The sequence below is a fragment of the Grammomys surdaster genome, unplaced genomic scaffold (assembly GCF_004785775.1).
Source record: "Grammomys surdaster isolate TR1022 unplaced genomic scaffold, NIH_TR_1.0 186, whole genome shotgun sequence".
Classification (NCBI taxonomy): Eukaryota; Metazoa; Chordata; class Mammalia; order Rodentia; family Muridae; genus Grammomys; species Grammomys surdaster.
The window spans coordinates 4,139,014-4,158,597 of NW_021604631.1; the positions used below are offsets into that span (position 1 = coordinate 4,139,014).

A 19,584-nucleotide genomic window follows, 5' to 3' on the forward strand; every position below is an offset into this window, starting at 1 on the left:
GTATGTGTATGCCATTTTTATCCCTGTTCAATGGACACAGATTCCAACCAGTACCAACATAATGTCATGACCAAAAGAAAAACAGAAAAGAAAGAAAGAAAAGAAATAAAAATGCCTGAGTGATTTCATAGCCTTTAGAATGACACTAACCTGAGGTTCTATGGCAAAACTTCGGGAAAAATCTTTATGCCTTAAAGCTACTTAAAGAAATAATCATAACTTTAAAATCTGTAATATTCTGAAAGTTAAAATAGTGACAGAATCAACAATATATCCTGAGAAATGGGATAAGACAGATTTGTATAAATCTGGGAAGAAACACATTCCTACTGATATTTTTAACTCTCAACTTGTTAGTATTCATCATTTATATTACTCACATTTTGTATCTTGTAAAGGAAGAACTGAGAAAGGTAATGTTAAAACGGTATGTACTACCTAACAACAAAATACAATTTAGATTATATTCAGCAAATCATCTAATGAGCGGTAATCAATGGATCCTGACATACAAAGAAGAAACCATGATCCATAAGGAAGGGAAAAAATGAAATTATCTCACAGAAAAGCTTAGTAGCAAACTGGATCCTGCATAAAGAAATAGGCTGCTGAAGACGGAAACAGATCAATAGATATTACTGATCTCAGCAACACAGACAGGAATGTTTCAGGTTATTCCACCATCTGTGAGACAGTAATTAGCAAACTCTTAACTGAACTCATAGAGAAAGGATAAGAGAGCAGAGAGTGTTAGTAGTCTGTTAAACTCCACCTCCACAGTTACTTGGAAGCGGCCAGGTATGCTCCTCCCCACAGTTACCTGGCAACAGCCAGGTAGGCCTGCCCACTATAAAAGGAGCTGTTTGCCCCCTCCTCTCTCTCTTACTCTTGGCCCCTCGACCCTGCACCTGCAGGTTGTTGTCTCCCCTACCCCCTTCCATTCTCCCTCTCTCCACGTGGTCATGGCCGGCCTCTCCTCTTCTACTCTTCTCTCTCTCCTCTCGCTCTCCCACTCTCTTAATAAACCTCCCCTCGTGGAACCCTTTGGTCTGCTGTGATCTGTCCAAGCTGCGCGCAAAAACCTTTTAGAGAGTACATGGATAAAAGTCAGCTTTCAGATTCATAAACATCAATGAAACTAAAACAGACTAAATACAAAGAACATCACTGCAGTGTGCAGAGAAATGCCTGTGCCACATCACCAATGGATGCCTGTGTTCTAACTCATCAAACCATGAAACCCATACACAGAAAAGTGCATTTTCCAATGCAAGTAAACAAAGGTTAAAAAGGAAGAGCAATTGCTCTGGGATCCAGGAGTGGGTACAATATAATCACAAAGTCCCCTATATGAGGGAAAAGCAAAGTGAGGGGAGAGAGTCAGAGAGAAGACATAAGAACACAGAGCAAAGAATGCAAAAAAAGCACAATGCCCCCTTTCTCTACAGAACCTTAGACTGCTTTATAAATGCATACAAAACACCATCATGTGGTCTAAAGCCACTGTTTGTGGGACAGCCTATAAGTTTACAGAGTCATTGAGAGACGGAGTCCCTGCCATCCAAACCCACAGATGACCCCAACATGCTCCAAAGGACTGTTCCAATCTAATGGTCACACAGATGGCCTGGTTGAGCTAAATGGCTCACAAGACAAACCAAAGGTTACAATGATGTAAAGGGAATGGGTAGAATTGGGAAGTGGGTTTGATAGAGATAGGGATGGAAGGGAGGTAAGATGCAGGTGTGAGGACGACTAATCCAAAAAGTGTATCATCTACATATGTGAAATTGGCTATGAAGAAGGCTACTGTAAAGGCAGATTAAACCAGACAGTGTGCACTGACGAAAGATAAGTGGATGGAAGGAAATGGAATTCAGGGAAAGATCCAGGACAATCCTACAGAAGGGGAAAGGTCACTAAGCAATAACACTGCTGAGAACAACAAATGTTTTTAACAGAGCAAGACCCACCTTGTACAATGCACAAAAGTTTTCGTGAGTTAAGAGACTTACTTAGAGTTACTTAGAGATGAAACATTAAACTATTAATTGTTGTGGATAGCCCTGGCCTTGTGTTTTGATGCTAATTCCACTTTCCTGGGAGGGGCTGCAGAGGAGGAGTGAATCAGTACACGGGTGATTTCTAGTGAACCTTCTGCCCACCTTAATTTGTAAAATAAAGGCTAGAGCCAGTGACTGAGCAGAGTAGGGGAGGTGGAGAAATAAAGGTTGGTGGGGAGAGAGAGACAGAGAGAGAGAGAGAGAGAGAGAGAGACAGAGAGAGAGAGAGAGACAGAGAGACAGAGAGAGAGAGACACAGAGAGAGACACAGAGAGAGACAGGGAGACAGAGAGAGAAAGAGAGAAAGGACGATGGAGGAGGAAGACACTGGGGGAGGATGATGACGGAGGAGAAGATGACAGAGGAGCAGGAGGTGAAAGGACAAATTCGGGACTTGGAAAACCCTCAAGTTATAAGGGTCTCTTAGCTGGGGAATAGAGTAGTGTAGTGGTGAATCTGCCCAATCTAGGCGTGCAGAATATATTCATAATGATTGAGTTGTGTTTTCCTTGACCAGTCATACTTGGGTTGGATATTTACCGCAAAAATAAATCATCAAGGAGACAAGAAAAGAGAATGCCTTCCCAGTCAAACTTGGAGTTAGTTAAGATTTTTAGGGTGTGTGTGGGCACAGGGCTGTCTATATACTTGCATGTGTGCAGCCCTAACAGAAATTAAGCCGACTTCATGAAACAAGAGGTCATAAACATATTTAAGATGAATCCTAGAGAAAGTAGAGGATGGAAGAGGTAATGTTGAAAGGGGTACAGAGTAGTGAAAATTATGCATTTACAAGGGTATTTATGTATAAAATTCTCAAAGATTAAATTATAAATAAATACAATAATGTTGAAAATGCATGTTTGTTAAAAGAGAAATGTAAAATATACACACACATAAAGCAGACAGGTTATATCTGCAATAAATGCATGTACCAAAAGATGTATATTTAGAGTACCTTTCTATTTATTCTTCTCTCATATGTTTCCCTCCCTCCACTCCTGCCTGCCCCCTCTCACATCTTCCCTCTTCTGAGATCCACTCCTCCTCTATTTCTCTTAAAACTCAATAATAAAAGGTGAGACAGTCATCAGCATATGCACAGATATGGAGTTTTCAAAAGACAAAATGTAATAATAACAATATGCTATTCCTACTGTCATTTGTGTTGTTTAGTGAGCTGTTAACCCTTTGTTGCCAAGTTCAACCTCACAAGACACACCTAATTCCTTTATGCATTTATTGTAGTCCCATTACCCTCTTCTTAGTTGTGCAGTTTTAAACCTTAATCAGTTCTCGCTACTCTTCCTATTAGTATTGTGTCTGTAAATATTAAAGAAAGTAGTTTTATAATTCTTACTAAGAGTTCTAAAAACATTTATGACATTTAATCAATACTCTCTTGTCTGGAGATCTGTCAGAACAACTTGAACTCACAGAGTTTACACACAACATTAATCGGAGTTATTCGTGACACCAAACATCAGAAACATGAAAGCTTCATTAAAGGATTGGTTATTATTTAAATTGTGATATGCTTATATAATGAAGCACAGGTTGCCATTTGTAGGATGATGCTCCTGCGATACTGACTGAATGCAAAGAAAGCCATCTTGGTATGGAGAACATTGCCTGCTGCCATACTGACTGTAATTGTGTGTGAAACTGTGAATTTCCTGTTGCTTTGTTATGACAAGCCCTGGGAAAGAAGGTATCAATTCAATGAGATAAGAAAAAAACTCAGTAAAAATTATAAAATCACTTTTTAAATTTTATATGTGTTTTCAAACATAAAAACAAAGTCACTGGAAGGAAAGCCATCAGAAATCAGAATTTGAGTAGCTCTGAGTAGGCGTTCTGGTGAGATCTGCAACTTACACTTCAGTTCTTACTTTTACGTGTGTGTTTTAAAATTAGCACTTCATTTTCTAAAAAGCAAAAGAGATCACATTATGCAGAAGTATAAAACCTCAGCCCTGGGAATCTCTCTGCGCTTTATTCCTCCCCTCCCCCAGACTGACCAGCCAGTTCCTATGCCTTCCTCATCCAGAAATGTAAAAGAACTTACACATTTTAATTTCAATTAACAGAGAGATCAATGTGCTTTCTTCAAAGCTGAGGAGCCTGAATTGCAAATGAGGGTCCCACTTCCTCCATGTGAATCACTCTTTGAACTGTCTTGAAAAGTTTTAAATTACTTAGAAACAGACTCAACATGAAAGGCCCTTCCCGGCCATAATAACGAAAAATTGTAGCAGAAACAAATACAAGTTACAATGCCTGATTATGGGCTCCATAAAACCCAAGAAGGCAATCAGGATACTCCGTACCCAATGAGACAGCATCTTAATTAGCAGGAATGCATCACAACCAAAAGAGTCAATTGAAGACTTCTCTTTGAAGTTTGCAATTACAAGATAAACAGTCTAAAGGAAATAGGATTCCCCCCCCATTCCAGTAATTCAATTTAAAAATCTGTTTTCAAGAATCAGTCTGAGCTTCTTCTTCTTTGGGTGTTCTTAAATTATAAGCAAAGTACAAAAATATTTATAAGTTTATTGCATAACCTTAAAAATAGGTAGCCTTTAATGATTTCAGACATGTCAATTTCTAAGAAAAAAAAATAATTAGCTGCAAAAAAGCTTGACCTAGTAGTTAAAGGTTTTAAATTATATGGATGCCATTTTAAGTATATATTTAAAAAGAGCAATTTTAAGTACTTCTACCATTCTGTTTAGACTCTCATCTCAAGCACATGCTTATAATTTTATATAATTTACCTTCTTGGAAATATAATCAATAGAATATCCTCGGTGAATTGAAAACTGAAGGACTAAACAAAAATTCTTTCATACCCAATGAAAAATAAAACCAATATTTTACCACTGGATGAGCTGAAAAGTTTTAAATTACTTAGAAACAGACTCAACATGAAAGGCCCTTCCCGGCCATAATAACAAAAAATTGCAGTGAGTATTTAGAAATATTTTGCAAGGGTTATTTAGAGAGCACGTAATGTTGAAAAGTATACAGCTACTAATTTAAACAGCAAAGCAGAGTTAACTCTGGTTTTCTAAGGCAGGATTTTCTGCCCTGGAAGTAACTGCTGTCACTAGAATTGGAGATTCTATCACACATCTGACACTGTCACACTGTCCCATGTGACTTTGTACTATCCATGTTGTACAAAGAGGAAATTATAGTTGTCATGACTTTAAGATTCCATTCTCTCTTCACCAAATCCTATATATTAATTTTCTCTCCTCCTCACACCAGCTAGCCACAGGATGGCAGAGGGGGAATTTGACAGACCCTCCAAAGTCATCTCTCTAACCTACGGAGATCCCCTGACTTCCACTCACACATTTTCAGTTGTCCACTTTTAAGTACACACGGACTTCTTATGCGGATTTCAGAGGGCATAAGTAGAAAAAGAAGCCGAGGAGAAGCATGCATTTACTGCCGCCTACTTCCTGACTGCCTTTACCCCTGCACAATGAGCTGAAACACATATTCCCTGGAGTTTCTTTGGTCAGGTTTATCATAGCAACAGAAAAAGAAACTAAGACAGATATGCTTCTGTTTATCAAAGAAGAAACACACTTTCTGACCTTTTGTGGATAGGGGCTAGCACAGCCCAGTTACAATGGAGGCTTTCAATTTGTACAAACTATGAGTTTATACAATAATTTATATAATACAACATAAAATAAGTAGATTTTATAATTCTTAATTGGTCAACCCTAGTTGAATAAGTTGAAAATTGTTTGAAAAGCACTTTTACTATAAATTTAGGGTTTGTACGGGTTTTTTTGTTTTTTTGTTTGTTTGTTTTAAAGATATATTTATTATGCATACAGTGTTCTGCGTGCATGCCAGAAGAGGGCACCAGATCCCATTGTAGATGGTTGTGAGCCACCATGTGGTTGCTGGGAATTGAACTCAGGACCTCTGGAATAGAAGACAATGCTCTTAACCTCTGAGCCGTCTCTCCCACCCCCTCAGTCTTTAATATACAATATTAAAGTATGAAGTGTACACTGTAGCAACTGAATAGTTCTAAGGTGGTCATATGGTCGCTTTTCCCATTTATAAATATTCCATGACAATCCATACACTCAACTCATGCTATGTGACCAAGATGAAACTGAATATAAATAACTAGGCTTTTTGTTAAATATTCATTTCCTCAGCGAAGCAAGAAAAGCATCAATCAGTTCCTGTGGTTTTGTGTTAATACTGCACTATCTCTGTGCCAAGATGGCTTCCTAAACATAAACTGTTTTTATTTCCTAGAAAGTAAAACAATCAAATGAAATTTATTTACTTTTGAAGTTCACATTAATATGAATAAGTTTTCAAATTTAACGACACATTCATGTTTATCCTAACCCAATCTGTACTAAGTAGATGTTATAAATTAGTAAACCAAGAGAAAAAAACTTTTTTATTGAAAGTAGTTTTTTTCATACAACATACTCTGATCACAATTTCTCTGATCCCAACTCCTCCCAGATCCCCCCCACCTCCCCATCCGTGCAAATAAATACCCTTTCTTGCTCTGTCTCATTTGAAAAGAAACAGATATCTAAAAATATAAAAAATTTAAAAATATAAATAGAATAGGACAAAACAATCAGGAAAACAAGGCCAAAGAAAATGCACAAGAAACAAACAAAGAAACAGAGACACACACATTCACACAGAGACACACATGTTCACACAGAGAAATCCCATAGAAACACAAAATCAGAAAGCATAATATTCAAGATAAATAAGATAAAATATAATATTTTATCTGTAAGGTAAAAAAGAAAATGCCCAGACAAAGCATTATGAAACAAAAATTCTGCAAAAGGGCCACTGAGTTTATTGTATGTTGGCCATCTACTGCTGGGCATGGGGCCTGCCCTTAAGTGTGGTCTCTACACTAAGTCAGACTTTGTTGGAGGAAACTAATTTTTGCCTTGTTAGCATTTAACGTCCATTTGTGGCTTAGACACAAGAGTTTTCAGTAACATTGAGATATTGCTCACCAAAGAGGCCATAGTGAATCCAATGACTTCAATGTAGCCGTCGTCATGACGCTGAGGCTCAAAGTCATGATGATCTCCGGGGTTTCCCCAGGGCATTGTGCCAGCACAATATCTGCAAACAAGGTCGAAAACAGTTAAGGCTGCTTCATTCTACTCCTGATTAGTGCTGGGAATTAACTTAGGGTTAGTGCATACATGCACTAAGGTCTTGCATGGTACACTCATGACTACACGGGGGGGGGGGGGCGGTGTTATGCTTCTACGTGTCAATTTATAAGTAAACTTTTGAAAATAATTTCTAGTGGGACTTGACGCTTTTTCAAATGTAAGGACAGTTGTTGCTCTTGATGTATACCTTCAAGTGTGAAAAAATAATGTTATTATCTCTAGAATATCATAGGCTTGCAAAAAAAGCCACAATTTAACAAGAAAAGCATATTATGGCATCCCATCATTCCTCACTCTGGGGTTGATGTTGTCTACAACATATTATGAATTATCTCTAATAACTTCATAATTCTCTTAAAGAGAAATTCATGCTAGTGTAAGAGAGGAGATGAACGAAGATGGCAGCATTTATCACAACATAAAGTAAGACAAGAAATTCTCACAGGGGAAAAATTAATGAAAATTTCTTCAAAGAAATAAATAAAAGATAAGAAATAAAATATGCTAGGCATGGTGGTATATGCCTGCTCTCCCAGTACACAAGGGGCTAAGGTAGAACTTAGAAAGGAAAGAAAGAAAGGAAGGAAGGACTAGAGGGAGGGAAGAAAACTGGGTGGAAGGGGAGGTATGAGGAGTGAGATGAGAAAGGGAAAGAAATAAACAAAACTATAAAATTGGAGAAGCAGACACATATGGGAAGAGGGACAGGACTAAAGAGAAAAACAGTCCCAGCCAGTGTTCTGCACATCTGTAGGCCGTCTACTAAAGCCATGCTGACCCATGCCCTGAAACACACTTAAACTTTAGTATACTGAGGACTTCCAAGAGCAACTGAAGACCTTGATAGGTTTCCCCAGACATAAATTTCCATAGATCTCTCATTTTCCTTAAATCCACCCAAGGTCAGCTTATTTGTCTGAGTTAGGTAGTGGCAAGTAATGAGGAGATAAGGCCTGTGTCTTCCAATGCATTGGCTTGGGAACCTGCAATCCAACTTTATGTCACTGAGGTGATATGCTTATTTAAAAAAAAAAAAATAGTCCTAAGTATTCCTTTCTTCGTGTGTATAATTGTTCCAAAAAGCATTGAAACTCTATCTACACCATGCCTCTCCAATGAATTCTAGCATCTGGCAGAGAAACCCATACTCATCAGGCTGAATGTGTTCCTAACAGCGTCTGAGACACTGAAAGGACTCTATTCACATCTGCTTCCCTTGAGGCTGTGAGGTGGGTATAGGGCAGTAATGAGAAGTAAATGAAAATGTTTGAGAAAACAGCCTGAGTCTCTCAAGGATAGGAGAATATAGATAATGAATTCTACATCCCAGGCAAAACAGCCTGCCACAGTGAGCAAGCCGATCAGGAGAAGAAAATGAGTGACCTTTAACACTACACTGAAATAAGGGATTCCACGGGTTATACCCGAGACGATTCACTTCTGCAGTCAGATGTTAGTCAGGGGTCACACCGCACAAAGTCAACAGCATGCATAGAGCTTACCTGGGAATATTTAAAAAGACTATACACTGGAACTTCAGGTCCTGGATCTTTGGGGTGAGGTCTGTCCCATCACACTGCAGCAACCAAAGCAGAGAAAGCGAGGCTTCTGAAGTAGTCATGAGTCTGAGAGTCTCATCCAAGATAACTAGGTCGACAACAGCATAGAACATGGAATTCTTTGCCCTTGCCCCTGAGTGAATGCCAGCTACTAGGATAGAAATTTATGGTGGACCTGACTGGAGGAGAGCCAGGGCTTAACTTCACTTCTGTTCGACCACAACAAATTTTCTCTGCTCTAATATTTAAGGTAGGTATTATCATTCATTGCCTTGTACTATTTGATATTTAGACATACATGGAGCTAATGTTTAAAGACTACACATACTTCAAAGATGAAGTCTTGAGTGAAGCCAGCAGGATTCCCTACCATCATCAATTGATCCAACATAGCACGAATGTGGTCATTGGTTTTCTTTCCTGTCTGAGACAATATTTACTTTGAAGCTGAGAAACTTGTTTTGAATACATTATCTGAACGTTTCTTAAGGAATCTGTACTAAATTTGAATCACTTGTAATGGATCTTGTTTTGTTCACCACAGCGTGAAGCCAGTGTTTTTGATGCAATAGTTCATAAGCTCACATATACATGGGAGTGTGTGTTAACATTAGACCAAGAAGACAAAATACTGTCAAATGACTGTGTGTTACAAATATAATCTCTTACAGAACTAGATGGCACTTTTGAAATTAGACTGTTGGGGTTTGAACTTGACCTTGGTCTCAGGGCTCCTTGATCATTTCGCCTTAGAAGCCTTGTACATAGGTTCCTTGATCACCTAGTTTTCCCCCATGAGTATTGTCCTGCAGACAGTCAAACAAAAGCCCTCCATCCATCTTTCTCTATTTCTACTGGTAATGTACACAAGAGGAGGCCAATCAGGGTCAACGACATAGTGCCATGGTACAAAGCTGGCTTGTTAGTTCGCTTTCTCCTCTCTCAACCCCCACATCTCAGAATTCCATCAGCTTCTTCTCTTTTGGAAAGAAGAGTACAGTATTCCAAAACTCACTATGATTTTGTAAAGACTTCTTTCAGTAGTGTTTCAGTCTAAGCAAATGATTTTGCAAGCACTCAATAGTTGCTTCAAAGCACCACACTCTTTACCCAATCGATCTGACTATACCCCAATGTTCATAAATGGTCTCAAAAATGATTCCTAGGAAATCATACAGTTATAAATAAAATATTTCCCAAAAGTAACTTAGGTAGAAATAAGGTTCTATATAATGACCAAATATATTTTAGAGTATACTTCCAACAACCTAAAATCTTCCAAATCATTTGAGGGCTTCAAGCAGATCCACAGATGACTATGCACATGAAGAAATCATAGAGTAATTTGGTTGTAAGAAAATTTAGAACCAAAAAAATAGGATGCTAAACTTTGTTGATACATTATAGAAACATACTATAGTAAATATTACTGAACTTGGAAACAAATTCATTTTTAAATGTGCTAGACTTTCTTCCAGGGAGATCATCAAAATTTTCAAAGATGTATACAATAGCATTTTTTACATATTATTGTTTTCTCTAATTCAAACACACATAAGACAAAACAATCTGCATGCTAAATACAGTTCTGTATCTATGCTTAACTGTTGGTAAATCCAACAATGGGCAGTAGATTGTGTTACATGCAGTATTTTCTTAGTGCTGTGTGTTTTCTTGGTTTAGAATTCATATGCAGCCATGTGTCTTGTGTATTACACTCAAGATACTGACTTTACCTGTGACAAAGACAAGACAGTCTTTTATATACACCTGATGTAGTTAGGGTATAAAATGTTTCTCAAAAAGGCTCACGTGTTAAAGCCTTGGTCCCAAGCTGGAGGAACCGTGTGACTCTATCATGAGTGTGCTACTCCATTGGTGAAGTCACCCTATATGAGATGGTAGGAGGTGGGGCCTACTTGGAGGAACTAGTTCACTCAGTCAGGGGTTGCCATGAAAGGTGATCTTATGCTGGTCATTCATTCAGCAGTCAACCTCTCTCTCTCTCTCTCTCTCTCTCTCTCTCTCTCTCTCTCTCTCTCTCTCTCTCTCTTTCTCTCTCCCCCTCTTCCCCTCTTCCCCCATTCTCTCTTTCCCTTTTCTTTTTCTTCCTACCTTCCCTTCCTGGCCACCATGAAGTGTGCAGTGGTATCCCTTCTACCATAATGCTGTGCCTAATGGCAGAGCCAGAAACAACATGGCATTGTATGTGAGTCGAAATGCCATGGAGGGATGGCAAGGTTCGCTAATATCAGCATTACTCAGTTCTTGTCCCAGTTGATTTAAGGGGATCATTTTTCATGCACATTTTTCTACAGGTCACATATTTTGTCATTTTGTGATAAGTTACTGAAATCGTACAATGTTCTAAGTACTTATATAGCTACAATGAAAAGACACAGAAACTCTACAGGAAGAATCAGTAACAGATTCAAAGCATGGCACAAATTAATGCTGATACAATGGCAACAGCAGCTTTGCAAATGTTTGCCTATCAGATTTCTATAATTTTCCCTTCCTCCCTTCCTTTGAGAAAGGTTTTCACCAAGCTGTCCAGTCCAGCTGGTGGGCTTGAATTTACATCCCTTCCAGCTCAGCCTTCTAAATACCGGTGACATTTTTAAAATGAACCTTTCATCCTGTAAGAGCAAGGAAGTCATTTCAATTATATTAGTACTGTATGCACTGGTTTATCAACATTGTAAACATTACCAGTGCCTCATAAAATATTATTCTACTACAATCCTTAGTTATTTTCTTTTCAACGATCACTTCTCTTATTTTTATTTAAAAATAGCTCTGTGTTTTTTAAACATTTTGCAGGACTTGTTAGTACAGGACTATAATCCCAGCACATTATTTCCTGAGGAGTAAAACCAGTCTTTATTTCACTCCAGCAACTAAGACAGAGACTGACACATGGTGAGCATGCATGTACACGGCTGAATGAACTACATGATTTACAAACTCTACGTAGCCCAGGGATCAATCTATGTATCTATGTATTAATCTATGTATCAACTGGCATCAGGGATGGGGGAGTGACACCCGTTCACATGCAAATGAAATGAACCTATACAGTCAGTACTCACGACAACTTTGACGTGTTTAGATAGATCTCTAGAACTTCTTTGTAGGAAATCAGAAAAGGCTGCCTACACCACAAGGAAAAGAAGAAAAGAGTTCTTTGTTATATAGTTTCCACCAAATCCTTGCTAGACATTGTCCCAAGATTATGCACTATGAAAAAATATATAACCAATTCTCCTTTGGTTGAGCTCCAGGTAAAATAAGGCAGTGTCTGCCATGTGAAAACCTTTGTTTTCAGACTATAATCTATAACAATATTTAAGATTATAGGAGGAAGGTAAAAAAGTGTGTGATTCCCAGAGTCACTTGGCAGATCTATTCTGAAGGCCCCTTGTGAACATTTTACCTATCCACCCAATGCTAAGATCACTCTTAGCAATGTCCCTGAAGAGTAAAGAAAGGTCCCTACTTTGGTCTCATAGGTATTTCCATTAAAGGCTCATCCAAAATCACTGGGTACACACTCTGCTGAAAACCACAGCCTGAGCTAAGACTGTCTATGGTGGGTGGTGTTACCAACTTAACAGTCTCCAATCACCTGGGAAAGGGACTCCAGTCAGGGATTGTCTAGATTAAGTTGGCCTGTGTGCTGATGCCAGCCATGGGGCGTGAGGGCAGGAGTGGAGCATCTTGATTAGTGGGAAGACCTTTCCACTGTGGGTGGCACTTTTCCCTGGGCAGGGGATCCTGGATTGTAAAGGAGTAGTGAAATCACTGTGAGCAGTAGCACAAGTGCATTTATTTCTTGCCCTCTGCTCTTGACTGTGGATGTGCTGTTACCAGCTACTTGAAGTAACTGCCACTTGAATTGCCCCAAACGGCAGAATGGTGAATCAAATGAAACCCTTTTTCTTTAAGTTGCATTCATTAGGGTATTTTATCACAGAAAAGAGAAACTAAACCCAAACATTGTGCGCGCACATGCACGCGCGTGTGCGTGTGAGAGTGTGTGTGTGTGTGTGTGTGTGTGTGTGTGTGTTTTCCATCTAACTATTCTCCCCAATTCCCTCTTGGACATCTGTTTTGCATCACTCCATAAAAAGTTATTGACACTTACAGGGCTTAAATCTTAAACAAAGCCAGCACCAACTGCCTTGCTGACTACTCAGAAAACATCTCTTTAATTCCTTAGTGAAGCTTTTAAACAATGACTATAGATAAACATAGATGGAAGTGTCTGGGGTGTGCATTACTAATTTTGATGTCACTAGTTTTCTTTAGCATTTAGTGAATGGCCACTAAGTAATATTAATAGCTGCAAAATGAAATAATACTTACCCCTGCATAGAACATTTTATTTCGGAAACGACTATTGAATTTCTCTGGATTTGCTTCTGTAAAAGAGGAGAGGTGGTTTTGTTATTGGGCCTTTATGGATGGTTGGCACCCTTCTCCTTAAGTCTGGTCTCCACCCTGAAGACCCATCAGATCCAGCTCTGCTGTGAGCATTCCCGCAGAGCCAGGCCAGCTGCTTCGGTGGCCCAGTGACACAGGTGTAGCTGTCTACTGCTAAAAATTGTTCAGCTCGAGTCACAACCTTGCAGTGAACTGGGAGGGTGTTAGGAATCCTGATCATTGATCCCACCTATCCCTGACCCGTGAAGAGTCCAAGTGTGAGGTCCAGGAACGGAGGTTTGACAAGCTCACAAACACTAAAACTAGAGACTCTTTTTTAATTCACTTTGAATCATAGAATCAGAAGGATTTGGGACAAGGATGGACCAAAAAAAAAAAATAAGTAATAAGATCTAGGGGTGTGATTATTATCACTGAGGTCTGAGGGCGTGGCTTATGTAAACTGTGGAAAGCTTCATGTGGAGATAAAGAGGGTTGACCCGAATGAGCATCCACAGACCATTTGTCTTCACATTTTGAGGGCACTCTGAACTACCACCGACTCCTTTACTGGTGATAGACCTTGGAAGAAATGGAAGTGAGTGAGAGAAAAGGGTAGGGAGGGAAATAAAGACATAGAAAGTGAGATGAAGCTGGAGAACGGGAGGGAGGGAGGAGGGAAGGAAGATCTCCTGAATAGACTCATCACTCATCATATTACAGAAAGGTTCAATATAAAAAAATTAATTTTAAGTTTGTCTCTATGTGTTATTTAGTTCAAGGAGGCAAAAAATGAAACACTCCTTATCTGGGAATTTTCACAGTAACTTGGGGGTTTAATAAAGACTACATAAAATATTGCTTCCCCAAATGGTTCTCTGTAATATAATCCCAGCATTTCACAAAAAGACCTATTACCTACCTTAGCTCTCTGCCTTTATACCCATCCAGCAACAGCTGCTTTTTAGACTAGGTCTTTCTCCCAGACATTACTCGATAGCAAGATGATGAGAGGAAACTCTCCCAGTCCCGACAATGTCTAAAAACAATAGTCCCACCTGTCTAGATGAGGAGATTTAGGAATTCACCAACCCAGACTGGTTCTAAAAAAAAAAAAAGTATATAGGACCTCAAGCAAAAGTCCTGCACAATGCTTACTGGATTATTTTCAAGATTCTTAGAATAGACTAATAATTGTACATGACACAGAAACTGGATAAAGATCTGCAAACTTGCCTAATGAACAAAAAAAAAAAAGAATTTGTTTGTAGACTGGTTCTCAAGAGCTAACTTCAGCTTCATATTTTCTGAATCTCAAAGTTTTCCTAAATACTGTTCTACTTAACAGTATCCTCTAATCCTATACACAAAACAGAGAACAATGGTATGTGGAGTAATAAACAAAAATACAAAATGGTGCAAATTGTTTTCTCTGTATCTGTTATTCCTGACCTATTTTTAAGGTTTATTTATTATTTGTGTGTGTGTATGTGTACCTACAAAGTCTAGAAGAAGGCATCAGATCCCCATGGAATGGGAATTACAGATCGTTGTGAGCCACGTGACTTGAGTGCTGGGAGCTGAACTCTAGCGCCCTTAACCACAGAGGCATCTCTCCATCCCTGTGCTTCTGAGTTGTTCTGAGTAAACTTTACTGGTTTCAATTTCCATTTCCAATTGCATCCGCTTTTTTTGCTTTATGAAACCAGAAGTAAAATGAGAATAATTTTTTTGTCATGTGTCTGAGCACATGGGCTCTAGGGTTTTTGTTGTTGTTTGTTTTTGTTTTGTTGTTTTTTTTTAAATCTAGTCTAGCTATCCAACAAGTTATGAGAAATGGGAAAGTCATTCAGCTACAGCTATGGTGTAGAACTTTCTCAGCATACTGATGCCCATAGCTATTAAATGAACCCCAGACCAGCCACTAACATTTATGTGCTTTAAAACCTATGGTCTGGAAATATTAGCATCTCTATGTGGTTTTTCCCTGAGATTCAATTTTTAATAAAACTAAAAAGAAGATTCATTTTCTCCAAAGATAGACTATTTCCCATAAGTCCACAAAAATGGAATAAAATGAAGAAATAAGCTGAGTTGTTGGTGACTTAACTCACACTTTTGATGAAAATGGTCATCTCAGATGTAATTTAGCTAGGAGTAATAAATTTTAAAAATGGGTCTATAGAGACACCTAACGTTCAGAGAGCTGCTAGAAAGACAGAAAGGGAAGAGTTGAGGAGTCATTCAAATGCCTTGGCCTTAAAGGTATAAGATGAATCCTGTTAGTCCCAGGATTATAAACTTCCAAAATGGATATTGGGCAAACACTCTGGTTCTAAGCCACATTCCTAGATTCAATTCCCATTTTTGCATCTACTGTGTAAGCAAACATGAGTGTCAGAAAGACAGGTCAGCCACAGCTTAGAGACGCTCGGCCTCCTGCTAGAGTTGGGCCACCTCTCACCAAAGCCAGGCCATAGAAGGGGCAAAGGAAGCAGAGGAGGGCCTGCCAATAGCAGTGATCAGTTGTCTCCACTGCCATAAGAAGGAAGGACTGGATGGCTGAGTGTGCTTGTGTTATCATAGAAAGTCGATGTACCTTTAACAAGAACCAAGAGTATGAACAGTCCATTCTGCCTTCCACACAGCATTGAGAAAAGGAGAGGGAAGAAAAATTTGAGAAGGGGCCAATGAGAAGGGTCAAAGGCTCATTTCTTCAGCAAGTTGTGTCTGTCACATGATATGATGCCAAAATGAAAGGCTGATAATATTGGCACTACGGCTAGAAGGATCTGTGATTGACTGTTTGAATTCTTGGATTACCTGTTCTTATCCTCCACAAGAAGTGGGCTGAGAAAGCAAGCTTCTCTCACTCTGTTTCTACTCCACTATCCTTCAAACACTATTTATTGATCCGCTTGTAATTCTCTTAGTATTCTGGGATGGGCTCAGCTGAAGCCCCTGGGGAGGGTTTAAGAAAGTGGCATACCATGACACCCTCACTGAGAGGCCCCAGGAAACACTTTTTAATTATTCAGATTGTTGATAGAATCCATATCCTGGAGACTGCAAACTGAATCTCGCTCTGGTAGCTGCTCAAGGGTGCTTATTTTTACTAAGGGAGGCTGCCTGTACTTGCTGGGGTTCTGAATCCAGCCACAGTCAAAACCAGCACAGCAAGTCCTCACACACTGGATCTCTGACTTCCCTTCTGTCCCCCTCTGCTGCTTTTAGGGTCTCACATGATCATTCTATGCAGATAATCTAGGATTGTATTCTAATATGGAAGCCAGCTTTGCTTACAGGAGTGAAGCTCTTCTGTCGTGTTGAACAACAACCACAGGCATAACCATAGGTCGCAACTGCCATGGGAGGCAAGACTGCTGTAGTCCATCTTCTAGCCCTCATGACTCACATTCCTCCTGCTAGAAAATCTAAGATGTCCTCAAGGGTTCCCGTTCATGGTAGCATCAATTGACAGCCCATATCTGTAGATTCAGCAAGGGATTAGCACATTGTGTGTCATTGATCCCCATGTAACATCACCATATTCCTCAGAAGGCCTTGCAATTCTCTTTCATAAAAGGCTGCCGATGGAAAAAATATAGGTTTACCTCCTTGGATATTCCACTTATATCCATTTATTAACATTCAAAAATGAAGATTCTAATAGTTATGCAAACTTGTAAAAAATGTATGGTCAGAATTTATTGGTGGAAAAAAAATCCCGGATTATAAACAGACTTCTCTCAAAAGTAACACATGTAAACAGAATCACAAAACCATTTTGGAGTAGAATCCTGCCATGGATCTGAAGGAGATTGGGGATGAGCAAATGGGAGGATTTGGGGGGAGGAAAGGGAACGTGGAAATGTTGTAATTATATTATAATCTCAAATAGAAAAAGAAAAGCTGTTCTTCAATATTGCTTTTAAAAAAACACTAAGGTTTTCTAGATAAAAAACTTACAAGCTTTGAAATTTTATCTATGTATATATCTATTTATTCATTTATTGTGTGCGCAGTTGTGTGACTTCATGTGCAACATGTGTGAGGACTTGTCGTCGGAGGTAAAAAGTCACCAGATTCTCTTGGAACTGTAGTTTTGGGAGACTGTAAGTGGCCCAGCATAGATGCTAAAATGGAGATCCAGGTCTTCTGCAAGAGCAGTAAGTGTACTTAACCACTAGCCATCTGTCCATGTAGATTTATTTTCAGTATATAGAATAAGACATAAGCAATACTATATTTTTAATTTTCAAACCAAAAGTCCAAATTTCATCAAACTAGTAAGTAAGCAGTTGGAAATACCAGCATATTTTTACTTACATTTCATAAATTATATGATATAAGCTTACTAATAATGATCCTAAAGAAGCCTAGAACCTTAGAGTTATTAAATATACAGGTCCTCAGTCTTCCTTCACGTTTGCTGCTTGAAAAACAGACAAGGACTGGTGAAAACCTGTTGTATATATATGCCTGATTGGATTTAACTAATTTTACTCCAATCTGCTTTTGATGACATACTAAGAAAGAGAATCAGCTCACAGTGAGCCCCAGATGCCTGTGCACTGGGGGGAAAAATCCTCCTGACTGTTCAGAACTGGGTCACTGCACTCACAGTACCTACACATACAGTTTGCCAAGTTGTACCTTGGCAAGCACGGCCCTACACACTAGTTTTCCAGTTCACCTACAGTTTCATTACCACCTTCAATTAAAATCTTCCATTGAAAAATGCTCCCTTTTTTTCAATATCAATTCCCATGAAGGACTTCAAAAAAATATTCTTTACCTTCTAAGATATCTTTTTTACAAATATCATTTTTCAAGCACTATAGAAAAGTCATCCCTTGTGTGTGAACTTCTCATCTAACTGGTGAGGAGGAGACATGTGTGTGTGTTTCTCTGTGCTTTTCCTTCCTGCCTGAAATGATTTTACACGTGTTAGTTCCTATCTGCTCTCACAGTTCTCCTTTATCCTCTATGCACATTATACCCTTACCCATTCTGGAAACTTCTTCCACGTCTGTGACCAATACCGCTGAACATCTGCAGTGTTTCCTGTCTGCACGACTCATCTATCCTATACATTCCTTCTAATGCCACTTCGTTTTTATTTTTCAATGGGGTTTTATTCTCCAAAGGAATATTCAGTTACTGTAACAAACACTGATATCACTGGATTGTGAGCTGGTAATATAAAAAAAAATAATAATATGATGCAATCTTTTATCCTTATGGGGTATAGAGTGGGAGGCAGGTCTGAAAATGAAGGGTAAGACATCATCAGAGGTGTCTAGACATGTACCTGAGCCCACTGTCACCCCACTTTTAGGTGATCTGACATCTTTGATAATGTTATTCTAGACAATTTGGGGTAACATCAGCTGAATTTAATCAGATCACACAGACACTTATCCTGTTTTAACCAGTTCTTCTGTCTGTGCAGTAGTGCAATAAGCATGTCCTCTAGACACAGTACATTGAAAGGTACATATAGAGATTCAAGATGGAAAGAAGGTTTGAGACCATGAGGACTTATCTAAGACAAGCTGTCTGAGTTCTAGAACGCTGATCAGTAGCATGCAGTATGTCTCAGTACCATCTCCAGCAAGGTTAAAATTTAGCAAATCCACTGCTCATAGCAGTCTCTTGATGGAACTCTGTCTATTGTCTGTAATATGAATGATGGAAGTCATGGTCCTTTGGGTCACATTATCTGCATGTCTCTGTATATTTGGTGAAAGTAGTTAATCCTAAATCAGATTTAAATGTAGCCTCCTCTAGAGTCATAAGTGTATTTCCTAACCTTGTGCATAAGGTTCAACTCCTCTGGATCATAATTTCGATGACGCAGTAACACGGTAGCAGTGGAGCACTGACTAAGTTTGATGTGTTTAATATCCATGTCCAAAGAGTGACAGTCTCATTCACACGGCTGGGGAAATGAGGGCTGAGTTTGTCACTGACAGCTATAATCTTTGTTAACATGCCTAAACACTAATGTCTTGGGATGTTTTCTATGTCCTTCTTCAAGCACTGTTATAACACAGTACTGATGAAGGCACCAGGCAATACTCCGAGTGACAGTTACAGGACCAATGCCCTGACATCCCCAAATCCTCTAGCAAACACTGCACTTCCTCATGTTTATGTAGCAAGAGTTCATCCAAGGATGCTTTGGCCACACTGAGAAGAACCAGCACTCTATTTCCAACCAAGTGTGGCATACCTTCAATCTTATCAAATATAGAGACTCAGATGGTCACGTTTACCCCCTTACTCCACAAAGTCAAACAAAATACCAAGACTGCTTTCACTCCCTGC

At 39.0% G+C, this 19,584-nt stretch overlaps 1 protein-coding gene across 4 annotated transcripts in view; it reads right to left on the minus strand.

Annotated features, from left to right (window-relative positions):
* Positions 1 to 19,584, minus strand: part of Dgki (diacylglycerol kinase iota) — a 429,274-nt gene that overhangs the window by 148,164 nt on the left and 261,526 nt on the right. For all 4 annotated transcript variants that reach the window (XM_028768387.1, XM_028768388.1, XM_028768386.1 and 1 more), the window contains 4 exons: positions 13,195 to 13,250; positions 11,919 to 11,981; positions 8,770 to 8,843; positions 7,100 to 7,211 (listed from right to left, as the gene is read on the minus strand). In XM_028768387.1, the coding sequence (XP_028624220.1) occupies positions 7,100 to 7,211; positions 8,770 to 8,843; positions 11,919 to 11,981; positions 13,195 to 13,250 (305 nt within the window). The remainder of the gene's footprint in view (positions 1 to 7,099; positions 7,212 to 8,769; positions 8,844 to 11,918; positions 11,982 to 13,194; positions 13,251 to 19,584) is intronic.